Source organism: Notamacropus eugenii, chromosome 6, assembly GCF_028372415.1.
Source record: "Notamacropus eugenii isolate mMacEug1 chromosome 6, mMacEug1.pri_v2, whole genome shotgun sequence".
NCBI lineage: Eukaryota > Metazoa > Chordata > Mammalia > Diprotodontia > Macropodidae > Notamacropus > Notamacropus eugenii.
In genome coordinates, this window is record NC_092877.1 from 268,061,901 (window position 1) to 268,077,763 (window position 15,863).

The 15,863-nt window shown below is 36.3% G+C and overlaps 1 protein-coding gene across 1 annotated transcript; it reads left to right on the top strand.

Annotated features, from left to right (window-relative positions):
• The first annotated feature begins 6,263 nt into the window (after positions 1-6,263).
• LOC140512338 (large ribosomal subunit protein eL21-like) lies at positions 6,264-6,605 on the top strand. The gene has a single exon (XM_072621503.1). The coding sequence runs from the start codon at positions 6,264-6,266 to the stop codon at positions 6,603-6,605; it is 342 nt and encodes a 113-aa protein (XP_072477604.1).
• Positions 6,606-15,863: the final 9,258 nt, after the last annotated feature.

The window sequence follows — 15,863 nt, forward strand, 5'->3', positions numbered from 1 at the left end:
GGAGCCCTTTAAACTAGTTGAGCTAACCTCTATTCTCTCTTTAGGAATCATGTCTTCCTTTGTCCTTCACGCCTTGGAAAACCCTAAACCTAGATTAAGGCCTCCATTTGCCTACTTTGACCATAATCACCTGCTACTGAAGGGATGTAAAAGGATCATGAAATCACACTGAATGGGTCCACTACAGATATATTTTAGCTAATCTCAGCTGGGCCCTCACTGCAGCAAGACAATTCTAGTACTCCTCTCTTATTCCCTATCCCATTTATTACAGCACACTTTCCTTTCCTTCCTCAAGCCTCCCATGCTGCCATTTTACATTGACAGTGTCAGCAACATCATAGCAGACAAAAGCAGCTGAAAGTCTGTCACAATAGCTTTCAACTCCCCAACTCCACATGTAGAATTGAAAACTAAAGGAGGAAGAGAAGCTATATGATTGGCTTTTTTTTTTTTTTTTGGTTTGAGGAGGAGGGCACAAATCATGACTTTTTGCCAATGTGGCTAGAATATCATTCTGTAAAGAATATGGAGAAACCAATGGCCTTTACCTCCCTTCACCCTATGATATTTCATTTAGCCCTCTGTAACAGCAAGAACCCTGGCATTCACAGGAGGGCCTGCTGTATAGGTTCTCAGATATGATTTTCTAAAAGGAAAGCAACTTTTGAGGGGTCAACAATCTACTTTAATCAAACATATATATCATTTACTTAGTTCAGGGGAAAAAGCCAGTACCCTAAATGTCAGAGAAATAAATACCAATAGATAGGGCTTCCAACTGTCTCACCATAAGCAATACATACATCACAGATCAATAGACATATCTAACCGTCTGACAATTACATACATACATAATTAACAGAGAGAGAAGCACCAACATCTGTCTTTCCAAAGCCTGGGGGCTCCTTAGTGGCTACCCAGAGTCTCACGTGGTCAAACACTTCCAATGAATAAGGCCCAAAGTAAAACCTCACCTCAGAAAATATATACACGTTTTAGAGCCAGAGGGCGTTACAACCCTTGAGAGCCAGTAACTCATTATAAATTAACAAAAGGTGTGGACCTTCCTACAAAACAAATCTCTCCTAATCAAGTTTCCCTTAATGGGCAGGCCCATTAATGAGTGGGGAAGATCTTTAACTCTTATTAACATAATTAACATTGCACCCTCAGATCTGGGGCCATTTAAAAGTTGGATTTTACTGGCTTAATTTTATTTCTCATAAACATCTATTGCTGACTAAGACATGTTTTACATGTGTATTTCCTTATTCATGTTAGTTTGTGGCAGGAGGTTGCAAGGACAGCTCTGGGAGTGACAAATGACTTGCCTTAGCACAAGATTGAGATCCCAACCTGTTGTCTGAGCAACTCCTTATCTCTACCTAGGTGCATTATCACAAACCATTTATATGTTTCATAACTATTCTCCCAAGGGAAGAATTAATTCATATCTGAGTGGTTTGGTTTTTTTTTTTTTCAGTTTCTGTCCCATAAGATTAAAAGCCTAAACTTTTGTTCTGCTTTGTCACTGAAGTGTCTCCCTTACTAAGAAGAGTGGGGCCCTGGGACTCTCTAGCAATGTGGACCCTTACCTAAGCTAAAGGTGAGGAGTAATCACATACTTTGACATGTTTGCAATTAGTCACAACAGAGAATGTTTCCCAGGACCAGACGATTATAAAAGCTTAAAGTAGAGGGAAAGTAAGCCTTACTCAGGAACTCCTTAAGGCAGCAAAAGTCTATGCAAATCAGTCATCAATCAATGAATATTTATTAAGTGTCTACCATAGGCTGGGCAATGAGCTAAGTTCTGGGGATACAAAAAAGATACAAAAGGCAGTACTTGCCCTCAAGGACCAAAAAAAAAAAAAATCTAATGGGGAAGACAACATGCAAGCAAACATATACAAATAAACCACAAACAGGATAATTAGGAAATAATTAAAAGAGAGAAAGCATAGGAATTGAGAGAGATTAGGGAAAGCTTCCTGTGGGATAAGGTAAGATTATACTTGGTACTTAAAGTAAGCCAGGTAGTTCAGTAGTCAAAGCAGAGGAGGAATACTACAGACTTAAAACTGCCAGAGAAAATATCCAGAGTCCATTGATACAATGTCTTATTTATGGAATAGCAAGGAGGCCAGTGTTACCGGATCAAAGAGCATGTTTTTGGAGTAACGTGTAAGAACAATGGAAAGGTAGGAGGAGTCTACGTTAGGAAGGACTTTGAACGCCAGAGAGAGCATTTTGTATTTGATTCTGAAGAGAGCAGGAAACCACTGGCATTTATTGAATAGTGACACAATGGGACTTGGGTGAATGAGAACACCCAACTATAAGTTATGGTTCTATCTCTTAAACTTTGAACAGTGGCAGCTATTCAGGAAAGGAAGCAAGTTTTCATTATGGAAGTTCAGAATGGGAAAGACTTACTCCCCTGGGACCAAGGACTATAACTCTTTACCAAAGGTCATTATCTTCTTTAGTCTGAAGAGAAATGTTGGTCTCCCAGTGGAAGAGTTCTCTAGGAAAAGGAGATGGTGGATGGTAGTGGTGGTGGTTGTTTCTGACTCTTCATGACCCCATTTGGGGTTTTCCTGGCAAAGATACTGGAGTGGTTTGCCATATTCTTCTGCAGATCATTTTACAGATGAGAAAACTGAGGCAAACAGGGTAAATGACTTGTTCATAGTCACACAGCTAGGATGTTTCTGAGGCCAGATTTCAACTCAGGAAGATGAGTTTTCCTGACACCAGACCCAGCACTCTGTTCACTGGGCCACCTAAGCTACCCCAGTAAATCAGGAAGATATGCTAAGACCAAGCAGGCTATGACTTGGACAAAGCTCTCTTCTGCAAAACAAAACAAAACAAAACGACAAAAAAGGTGCCTTTTGGTAGGAGAGGACTTCCTGGCACATTTCTTTGCTGATAATGGGTAATCATTTGCTGCCACTATTTTTCCATATTTTTCTAGAAGTTTTAGAACTTCTAGAAAAGCCATAAGGCTTTGAGTTAGATATGGAAAAAAATGTAACAATCGAATTAGAAAAAAGTGTTGGTCTTGGAATTATACCATCTACTGGATCTACCATCTACTAGTTTTGTGAGTGCACATAACTTCTCTGATCCTCAGTTTCCTCACCTATAAAATGGGGATAATAATTCCCTTATATAGTTCCTGAATTTTGAGAAAAGCATTGTATAAACTGAAGAAGTATTGATGTGATTTGTACTTTGTGCCTAGTAGAAGACTGCTGTTGATTAATTCCTAGTTGAATTAGGAATTTAAAATCTGAATTGCTTGATGGATGTCAAGAAAGCACTTATGTCCTAGAATTAATTTGCATGTGGAAATAAGACTAATCTCAGAGGTCCCAGATGATTTTTACTCTGGCCTGTTGACTGAATACAAACCCTGGAAGGCATTTTTACATGTATGGGTCCAAGAGGTTCATACAGTGGTCTCAATTTACACTAAACCTAAATGTTAATGAAAGGGAGAAATTACATATTTACTTCAGGGACTGTCCAGCTATGCTGTTATTATTTGTGGTCCAAATACGTGATTTTATGTGGGTGAGAAAGCTCCCTCTACAGAGTCAGATCTTTAACTGCTTACTAACTCATACTTTCACATAGCTGCCTATGGCTCTGAGAGGTTAAGCAACTTGGCAGAGTCAGATAGAAAGTATATGTCAGTGGCTACAGTTGAATTAAAATTCTGCTGACTCTGAAGCCAACCCTTTGGCCATTAAGCCAGATGGCCCAGCACACAGTAATACATTTATTGAAAGTTTCTTCTTTATTTTATTTTTTGTATGTCTAGGACCTAGTAGTGGCTGGCACATGGTAGGTGTATAATAAATTCTTGTAGAAGGATGGTTGATTTATATCTATTAATAATAACAAAAATAATAATGAATAACAATAACTAACATTTACATAACATTTACCATGTGCTAGACACTATGCTAAGTGATTTGCAACTATTATTCAATTTGATACTCTGGAAAACCCTGGGAGATTGGTGCTATTTTTCTTCCCATTTTGCAGGTGAGGAAACCAAGGCAAACAGAGGTTAGACCACTTTCCCAGGGTCACACAACTGGTAAATAACAGAGAATGGAACTGAACTCATGACTTCCCAAATCCAGACCGAGAGCACTATTGGACCACATTACACATATATAAATATATGTGCATGTATATGTGTGTATACCTATACGTATATGTAAGTACATTATATATATATGTATATATGAAAGCTACATAATGAATTATATTACTATATTGGTAATATATATATCACTGTGCTATATTATATATACACATATATATTTACACAATATATTATATAATGTTTTATATGTGTGTGTGTGTGTGTGTGTGTGTGTGTATGCATGTTGATATGCATATATCTGAATTGTCTCAGGAAGATCCTGAAGATGACCTGACAAGATAAGGTACTGGACGCTGAGGTCCTTTCTCAAGCTGAACTGCCAAGCATTCAAAATCTGGAAAGAGAGCATTAACACCAATGCATTGGCCATGTTGTTCAAATCCCAAATTTATTTTTGCCTCAAAGACCATTTTATGAAGAATTCACACAAGGCAAGCAATTACACGGGGATGGAGTGATACAAAGGCATTCTCAAGGTCCCACTGAAAAACCTTGGAATCAATTGTGAGACATGGGAGACACTGGCACAAGACTGCCCAGTATAGTTTACAAACCCACATCAAAGAACGGGGTGTACTCCATGAGTGAAGTAGAAGCTGCCGTAGATCAAAAGAAATGTGAGAGGTACCACTTTAGAGACATCTCCATTCCAAATGTTTGTATGGACTATTTATGCTCAACCTATGACAGGGACTTCCAAGCTCGTACAGGTCTGATCAGTCACAGCTGGACACAACTGTATTTTGACCCCAATCAAGTGATATCATTTTGGTCATATCTGAGAATGAAGAACGATACCCAACCATACATACGTATATAAACTTAATTTACCTGTAATTCACTTCTGCATTCTGCAAGATGGGGATAATTAATATTCAGGCAATCAACAAGTTGTAAAAAAACAAACAAACAAAAACCACTTCATAAACCCTAAGAATCCATGTAAACACACTGCTGTGTAATTTTTTTATTATTCTATTATTCTGGAATTTTACAATGCTATAAAATGTTTATTATATCACTTCAACATTTTTCAATCCTCATAGATTTTAAAAATCTAAATGCCTATTTATATTCAACATTGTAAAAGTATGTAAATTGGAACTCCTGTTGTGAAATGTCCTATTTCATATTCTAATATATTCTGGACTGTCAAACCCAAATTCTGACAATCGGTATACACAAGCTTCTGAAAGGCCAGCAGGCATAGTGTTCTCTTAAGGAACAGAGAAAAAAATGCTATTATCTCTACAGTCTACACTCTCTAAGTATTCAAATTGGTTGATCATTATGTTATTCATTTAAATAAGACATGTTATTTAAATAAGATAGATCAACAGTTAATTGGATAAACTACTCAAAAATATAAACTTCCTATTGATTCTGAATGAACTACATAATGAAACATTATATATGAAACACTACAAATTAAAGTATTTAATTCTAGTTTGAATATCTGGCAGGAAATGGACTTTCTTTCGAAACAGATTCTATGACTTCAAATACTTATTTGAGACATCTGGAGATGTTTTTGACTTTAAATATTTATTCTACTGGCAGTTAAGTCCACAAAGATCTTAATTGTTCATATGTGTGCACAATATAAATATGTTTTATGGGGAAAATGCTTGTGACATGTGTTTTCTTAAAATCATTGTTTATAATTCCAGTTTCATTTTTTTGTTGTTGTTCAAAATACGAAAAATCTCATTCCATTAGTTTCCTTTCCGAATTAAAAAAAAATACACCAAAAGGGGTCGGGAATACTGGTAGCCTCAAGAGATCTGCTTCTCTGAAATATTCTGATAATTTTTCTTTACTGATATATTGCTTTGTCACAAGTTTTCATATTATTTAAACTGTATTTTTAGCTGCTTTAGAGCACCTTTGGTAAAAACATCAAAATTGGCACAATATTAATGGCTCCATATTCCAGTGAATCACTAAAACGACGAACACTAAAGGAAAAAGAAGAGGGACACAATACATGTTTTCCAAATCTTTTCAAAACTATGATGTCATTTTGGCTACATATATGTGAATTAACAAGAAAGATATTATACATATCAAGCATATGTGCACAGTTCATCAAGAAAGGCCCTACACATGTTACCATGTCAAGACTGGAGAGGTCTATAATCATACTCAACATGCTAGAAGCATTGTTGCAAACAAAAAAGTTAGCGGCAAGATTTTAGCTAAGAGAATTAATGTGCAAGTTGAGTATATTAAACATTCTAAAAGCAGGCAGCTTCCTGAAGTAGGTAAAGGAAAACGAGCAGAAGAAGAAAGTCAAAGAAAAAGACACTTGGGTTCAACTGAAACATCAGTTGAAACCCAGAGAACACACTTTGTGAGAACCAATGGCAAGGAACCTGAGCTGCTGGAAGCAAGCTCTTATGAATTCATGGCATAAATGGCTGTAAAAAAAAATGGGGGAAGAAAAGAAATGTAGATTGACATAGTCAAAGAGGACTGGTTTTAGAGTAGGAAAGATGAATTCAATCCTTGCCTCTGCAAGCCATTCCAACTTTCATTGTCCCCTTCCCATTCCAACTGGCTAACACAATATATTATAGAGGAGCTGTTTCTCTGTATTAGTTCACCCAGAAAAAAGGAAGACATTTAATGTTGATTATTTTAGGTAGTCTCTTTGTTTTGTTTTTTCACCTTACTCTCCCTCCTAAAAGGATAAAGACCTAAAAGGCCTTTTGCCACATGTAAATTTGAATTTTCTATCAACATCTTTTTTTTTTTCTCCCAACATCAATGATTACTGAACTAATCTAGGCCATCTATTATTTGGGAAGGGAAAAGAAGTGAAGGGAAAGGAAGTGCAGGGAAGGATGTAAACATTTATATAGGACCCAAAATGTGTCAGACACTGAGCTAAGGTCTTATTACAAATATGTCATTTGATCCTCACAATAGTTCTGTGAGATAGATGCTATTATTAGCCCCGTTTTAAAGAGGAAACTGAGGCAAATAGTGGCTAAATGACTTCTTCAGCATCACATAGCTAGTAAGAGTCTGTGGACAAATTTAACTCAGGTCTTCCTGATATCAGGCCCAATACACAAAACATTATATCCCCTAGCAACCTTTGTTAACCAACTTCCACTTTAGACAATAGCTATATATATATGTTGGGTAATATCAGAAATTCCAGTTATGAAAAGCTTACTAAAGTGTAATTCAAAATAGACTGTATTGCCTATTAAAAAATTCTTGAAAGTAGACTACATCATTAATTTCATATTTTAATTGTAGTATGGTATAATATAGTGTTTCTCATAAAATTAAGCAATTCTTGTTATTCATTAATAATAGCACTCATTTATCACTTTATATAATTTCAAAAGAGCTTCCCTTGCAACAACCTTGTGGAGTAGGTAGAATATTATTATATCCATTCTTCAGATGAGAATCCTGATGCTCAAAAAGATTAATTAAGTTTTTCATGATTACACAGTTAGAAAATGGCGAAATTCTAATCCACACCCAGGTCTCTTAACAACCAATCTCACTTACTTCCAACATCTACACATTTACTGCACAGACATCACAATTCTTTACTTTGTGACCTCTTTGGAACATAATGTTATTGTAGCATCAGTCTATTATGTAAGTATGTATATATGTGTAATATGACAATATACATATGTTTATATACACACACAAATATACACATGATATACACACATATACATGTTGTTTTGTTGTTGTTTTAGTTGTGTCCAGCTCTTTGTGATCCCATTTGCAGTTTTCTTGGTAAAGATACCGGAATGGTTTGCCATTTCCTTTTCTAGCTCATTTTACTGATAAGGAAACTGGGGCAAACAGGGTTAAGTGACTTTCCCAGAATCACACAGCTGAGGCCAGATTTGAACTCAGATCTTCCTGACTCCAGTGCTCTATCTGCTGCACTACCTATAGATAAATAAGACAGATAAGATTGTGTGTGTGTGTGTGTGTGTGTTTAAAATAGCTAGGTTTTCTCAAAATATGGTACAGAAACATACTTGATACTTTTTCCCTACCTTAAAAATTCAGAAGTTCCTTTTCTTTACCAATCTGGTTTACCCACATGATCACACTTTTCAGTAATGCACTTATTTTTCTTCTCTTTATAAACAAAACCATATCCCAACTCAAAATATGCTAATAATATTCACATTGCATTCTTAGGATTAGCTCTGTTACTTAGTACTTTCTTGATGTAGGAGATAAATTTTACCTATTTTGGTTATAGATTTTTCTTTCACAAAATGCAAGGACTGGAATAAAATATAACGTTTATTCCAACTAGATAGGCTTGTTTATCCTATAGAACACGCTTCCTTTAAATGGGCTGGCTGGCTGTGTATGGATAAAATTGGATCTTAATTGAACTTATTTGAACTGTAAACTAGGTGAAAGATGCCTTCCTGATTTCTGATTTCCTGAAGAGAGTCAGGCAGCACGTTCATGGAGAACGGCGTTCACATGGGCTAAGATATGAAGGTGAACACTAGCACTTCAAGGAGGTCCTCTTTTCTCTTCCAATCTGACCATCTTCCCATCTGTCCCCTAGCTTCCCCATCCCCAATCACCAAATATCCATACTCCTACCCCTCTTTATGCCCACCAATTAGAATACAAGCTCTTGAAAGCAAGAACTATCCACTATTACATTTTTATCCCCAACACTTAGTACAGTGCTTACCACACAGCATGCTTGCAATAACTGTTTTTGTCTTATTAATCCATTTGAAGTGCTACTGTCTTTCTGTAAAACTCATGGCAGTGCTGGAGATAACTGAATTCTATTTGTTTAGTATTTAACTTTTTATTATTTGTTGAAAGCTATTTTTAATCTTAACTTATAATGTAATGTTAATGAGAGAGTTAAAGATCTTCCCCACCCACCAAAGGGCCTACCCATTAAGAGGAGGTTGATTAGGGGAGGCACACATCTTCTGTTAATTTCTAATGAGGCACTGGTTCTCAAGGGCCCTCTGGCTCTGAAAAATGTATAAGTACTCTGAGTTGAGGTTTCACTTTGGGGGCTTAGTTTTGAGAGAATGTTTGTGTGCCAGATGAGACTCTGCGAAGCCAATAAGGAGCCTCCCTGGCTTTGAAAATCCTGATGTGAGTGCTTCTCTCTCTGGTAACCATGTATGTATGGTCAGACAATTGGAAGCCCTGTCTGATGCTCTTTATTTCAGCTTCTATTTTTCCTGAAGTTCAGGGTGCTGACTTTTCCGGATGAACTGAGTGATATATGTGCTTGATTAAAGTAGATTGTTGACCCCTCAAAAGTTGTTTTCCTTTTAGAAATGCAAATCTAAGAACCTGTAAATCAGGTCCTCCTGTGTATGATGGGGCCCCTGCTGATACACATATTTGACTAATTCCTAATATGACATTTTTGTTAACTAGCACATATGAATTTGTGTATTAGGTTTTTATCTACATAGGTGATTTGTGTTCTAAGCTTAGGTGGCATATACATTCCTGAATCCCTGAGAACTCTGAATAATGAAGTTCTATTAAACAGATAGCAAGCTGTTTGAATCACAGCAGATGCTTTATAACAAAAACTACAGAAATGAGGAGCAGAGACTCCTTGCATTCAGTGTGAGGATCTTGAGAAAATTGTAGACACAAATTAAAACATTTTGAGTGTATGGTAAGAAAACTAAAATAGAAATCAAAATACCAAGTTCATTAATCCATCACTGTTATGCTCAGTGACCTCTGAAAATTTCACTTTCTGGGCTGCAGATTAATGATTTTAAACATATGAATATCATATTCTATGTCAAGGTGACTTAAAGTTTCATTTAAAAAACAACCACATCAAAGGGCTCCAAGTATTGACTTTCTTGAAGGATATTCACCTATTCTAGAAATCTCATGCTGATATTAGTAAGGATTTCTGAAACCCAATTTAGTACTAGAGCATTCACAGACTTTGGTTTAATCTGGTCTTCTGCCCCAAATCAGTACTCCCTGCTCCACTACTGACCTGGATCAATTTCTCAATCCAGTGTATTCCTACATCTTCAGAACAGAGATGTGATGATTTGGTGCTATTTATTCCAAAATTTGACTTTGACCTTATTTAATATACATAGTATCAAATGGATTCATAACGTTTATTCTACATTATGCACTACTTAATTAGTCCTTCTTTGGAACATGGATACACAAGATTCAAGAAATACTACCAGGTAACAACATAGTATAGAATACAGACACCCACTGAGACGTTACTCAATCTGCTGGTTCCCATATGTAAATAAATCCTAGTTTGATTACTGGACTACCTGCTTCAGCAACATCGAATAGCATCTGACGACGATCTTAGCTGAACTGTACCATACCTGTGGCACCACTCGAGCATGTTAGGGTAGATCCCTACCTCTGCTAGTGACTGGAAGCTCAATAATGAGCCTTCACACTTTATAAATCCTACAATTATGGCACAATTCAGAGAGTAAAATAAGAAGGAGCAGGAAAACAACATTCATTGACTACAACAATGCCAAGAAAAGGAATGACAAAGAAACCAAATAGCAGGTAATGACAAGAACAGCTTGGACCCAGAGAAGAGCTGGAGGGGGAGGAGGATACATGGGTCTAGAATGGTTCATATGTTGTTAGAAACTGTATTGACTTTCTGCTAAACTATTTTTCTTTGTTCTTAGTTACAAAAGCAAGCCTACAAGGTAAGGGAGGGGCGGATGGCAGGGGGTAAATTCTGAAATGATTGTAACGTAAAGCACAAAAGGCTTCAATAAGCCTTTCTAATTTGTTTCCCCCACAGATGTAGTCAGCTTTTGTGGTTCTATATTTGTTCACTCTTACTCAACAGTCATTTATAATGGGCCTTGCTGGATACTGCACTTGTACATAATACTTTCTTAAAAACATATCAGGCTGATATTGCTGGTTTGCAATTACTATCATTTTGTTTTGTTTTTCACCTTGTTATTGTCCCAGAATGGAATTTTCAAGGATAATGTTTTGACGAGGTACAAAGAATATGGTCTTAAGTTCACTACATCATATAAATGAACCACTACCTAAATAATTTATTTTGACCTTATTTAATTCACTGGATTCTAGAAGATGTAGTCAAATATTAACTGTCATTAAAAAGAAATACTATTGACAAAAAGAACAGAAACCATAGAAAATATTCATTTGTTTTCCTGTTTGTAATTTGGTGTTGCCTCCACTTTTATGGATTATCCATTTGATATTCTTTGTAACTTTTATATTAATTTAATTAAGAAAACAAACATATACATCATAATATTTTGTTTATATTCCATAACTTCCAACCTCCAAGACAAAAAATAATGTACTGCATGTACATACAAATACAGAAAAATTGTGTTCTCATACAGCATTTGGGAAGAGTCAGAAATATTTCTGGTAAGAGACCATAACTTCACATTTTGAAATGAATTTTTAAAAATCTATATTTAATCACTGACTACTAAGGACAAGCTTTGTTTGGTATCACAAGATAGATAAGACATGATATCTTCCCTTAAAAAGCTAATAAAATATTAGGAAGGAACTAATCTCACTTGGTGATCTCAGTACCTTGTGAATACATCAGAACACCATATAAACACAACATAAAGTGATATGTATTAAATGGTGTAGGAGACGTACAAATAAAATATATTGGAAGCAGAAGAGATCAGTTTTGTCACAGGAGATCAATAAAGCCTTCATGAAGAAGGTTGCATTTTGTCAGGCCTTTGAAACAGACAGGATTTCAATGAAAAAAATGGGAAAGATTTGAGATGAAATAAAATGTAAGAAAAAGATACCTTTCTGTCCATAAGAAAACAAAAGAAATTAAGATATAATATTATACATGAGAAAGTTTAAGATATGATTCTTGCAGAATATGTAGTTCCTTTAGGCTGGAAATACATATCCTATATATGAAAATGAAAATTAGATTGAAATTAAATAAGGTGGAGAATCAGATCAGGGAGTACTATAAATGACCCAAAACTAAGGAGTTTAGATTTTGATAAGTAATGTGGAATTACTGAACAATTTTGAACATGAAAGCAAAATATCTGAAATTTCCAGATCATTTAGAGTATACAATGACAAGATTTTCCTTTAAGGAGTGGAGCTATGCCCTACGAATAGCTTCTTATGCTCTAAGGAATCATGATTTTGATTTACACACAACAGTATGAGAGGGGTTTGTCAGTAATGGTAAGGGGAAGAAGAAATGAGAAGGTACTAATAAGTTGTTAACGCCCCGTAGGAGTTTTTAAATCATGCATTTCTTGACATTTTTTTTTGAACAGAGAGATCTACTCTCTCCTCAGGGTCAATACCCAGGGCAAGAAATAGAATCAGTTAGTCAATAAATGTTTATTAAGCACCAGACCGGGTGCTAACTGCTGAGGATACAAAAGAGGCAAAAGATAATCCCTCCACCTAATGGAACTACAAACAAACAAACACATTCAGACAAGCTACTCACAGGATAAATAAGAAATAATTAAGAGAGGAAAAGCACTATAATTGAGAGGTATTAGGATAGAATTCCTGTGGAAGATGGGATTCTGGTTGGAACTTAGAGAAAGGCAGAAAAGGCACTAAGTAGCAATGAGAAAGAAGAACTTGCCAGACATGGAGAAATTTCCTGGAAGCAAGACACAGACTATCTCGTTTATGGAACAGTAAGGAGTCCAGTATTGCTGGAAAGAAAAGAGTATGTGGCAAGGTATAAGGTATACAAATACTGGAACTATGATAGGAGGGGGATAAACTATGAAGGGCGTTGAATGTCAAACAGATGACTTTATATTAGATCTCAGAGGTGATAGGTAGTCACAAAAATTTATTGAGAGGGAGGTGGGTGACATGGTCAGATTTCTGATTTAGGAAAATCACCTTAAACTAAGGAAAGACTTGAGGAACAGACCCAAAGTAGGCCATTGCAATAGTCCAGGTGTGAGATGATGAGGGCCTGCACCAGAGTGGTAGCCGTGATACAAAGAATATTTGACAGATGTTACAAAGGTTTAATCAACTGTCTTTTGATATGGGTATGAGAAATAGTGAGTTTAACGTGACGCCTGGGTTGTGAGCCGGAGATGATGGTGTTGTCGTCTACAGTAATGGCAAAGTTGAATCAGGGCAGGGTGGGTTTAAAAGGACAGATAAGGTATATAGTTTTGGGTGTATTCAGTTTAAGATTCCTATTTCCAGTCTGAGACATCTGAAAGGCAATTTAAGGCAAAAGATTGAAGGTCTGCAAAGAAGTTAGGACAGAATAGGGAGATTTGAGAATTGTCAATATAGAAAAGGTCAGAGTTCACCAAGTGAACTGGGAAGGACAAAGAAAAGAAGAGGGCCTATGACAGAAGCCTGTGGTGCACCTATGGTTAGAGCATATGACCTAAATTTTTCTGGTGTTGTTCGGTTGTTTTTCTGTCATGTCCTATTCTTCATGAACCTATTTCGGGTTTCTTGATAGAGATATTAGAATGGTTTGCCATTTCCATCACTAACTCAGTTTATGGATTAGAAAAATGAAGCAAACATGGTTAAATGCCTTGTCTAGGATCACACAGCAAGTGTCTAAGGCATATTTGATCTCAGGAAGATGAGTCTTCCTCTTCCTGACTTGAGACCCAGCTATCTACTACACCATCTAACTACCCCATGACCTAGATGAGGATCCTGCAAAGGAGACAAGGATCAAGTAGAAAGAGAAGTAGGAAAGAGTGATGTCCTAAAAACCTACATTAAGGAGACTATCAAGGTAGCAAAATAGCAGCTGATAGACTCCCTGCATAAAGTCTTATCAGACTCATCAAATTTGACAATTACTTAACTCTGGTGATACATCTGAACAAATATTACTAATGCCAGGAACCTAGAGAGTTAAGTATTAATTATGGGTAAGAAAATGAAGCCTTCATAAGTATGTCGACTCTGGGTTCAAAATCTGGCTCTGCCCCTAGCTACTATAACTTTGGGCAAGTCTTTTAACTTCCACTATATGAATAAATGAAGGCGAAAAATTTTCTCAAATACTTACCATATGAGAAACACTGTGTTAAAATATGATGGTATAAATACGTAATTTAGATAGTCTCTGTCCTCAAAAGAGCTAAGATTCTTATACAGAGAAAGTACAAATAGAGTTAAGGTAGCCAGGGATGGTTATTTTGGTTTGGAAAGTTATATGGATGTTGAGTAGAACCATGAGAGAACAGAATGATCTACTCCCACAACAATTACAGAACTGACTGAGTTGTGATTTGGGAACTGGAAAACAGGCATTTGCTCACAATAAGTAGCCTGGCAACAAGCAGAGAGAGGATCAGGGAGCCAGCCAGTCAGTCAACAAACTTTTATAAAGTACTTGCTATTTGGGAAGCACTGTACTAAGCATTAAAAGGTAAAGATGCAATTACATAACAGAAATTTATATAGAATATAGGAATATGATTACTATTAAAAAGGAAGGAGGAGTTTGTGAATGGATTAGGTAATGGAGGAGGGCTCCCATCTATGGTTCAATGGTTAAACATTCTGGTCATACTGTCCTCTAATTGGCTAGCTCTTGTGGTCCTGTCTGGTCAAGCTAGATAGTTAGGTATTGTGGTACTGTCTTGTGCTAGATGGATGATGTGATTGTGATTGAATACAAGAACACACCTATTCAAATATGTGAGAATAGGTCTGGAGGCAACAGGAGCAGTGGTTAGGTACCCATCACACAGATGCACCTGCTGTTTCTGTGGGAACTGAGGAATGGGTATGGGGGGCAGTGCCTAGGTAGAGGCAATGGCTGAGTTCCCACACCTGCTGTTTCTGTGAGAAGTATGAGTTTCAAGGACATACCTGCTGTTCTAGTGATCAGTGAGGCATACATATGGAGAAGTTAGGACATTGGTGGGAGGGCTAGGGGCAGCTCTAATTAGGACTCCTTCAGTCCCCATATATACTTTTTGTGATAGCAAAGAATTGAAAACAGAGCAGATTCCTATTGTTTGGGTGATTGCTAAATAAGTTGTGACATACAAATGTAATGGACTATCACTGTGATGTCAATATGCTCACCAACTAGAAAATAGGTGCATTGTGGTGCATGAATGCACCATGAATCTAATATGTTTTCAGGAAATGAAAAATACCAAGAACCCTGGAAATATTTACAAAAACTGATGCAGAATGACGTAAACAGAACCAAGAAAATGAGATAGAGAATGACCACAGTGCCAATGGAAAAATAACCAAATCCACAAAAAAGAAAAGAAAGGTGAATGTCTTGAAATTATAAGGAACAAACATGGCTCAAAAGAAGTGGGTGATTTCTGGAGCTCTCTCAATAATGAAATTCAGAAATAAATAAAGATGATTCCAACATGGAAGAAAAAGAGAAACTCTTTAAATTTACTGATATGTTGATAAAGGAACAGAGTGAGATGAATATATACATATATATGTATCATACAGACATATGGAAAATTGGATTCATAATAACAAAACAAGAGTTCTAAGAAACAGTGACAAAACACTTTACTTCAGAATAAAATTTATCTAGTGATTAGTGTAAAGAACAACAAAAAGGGTTTAAAAACCTGTTGGGGAAAGAAATGAAGGAGAAAGAAAGGAGTGGGCTTCAGGTTTG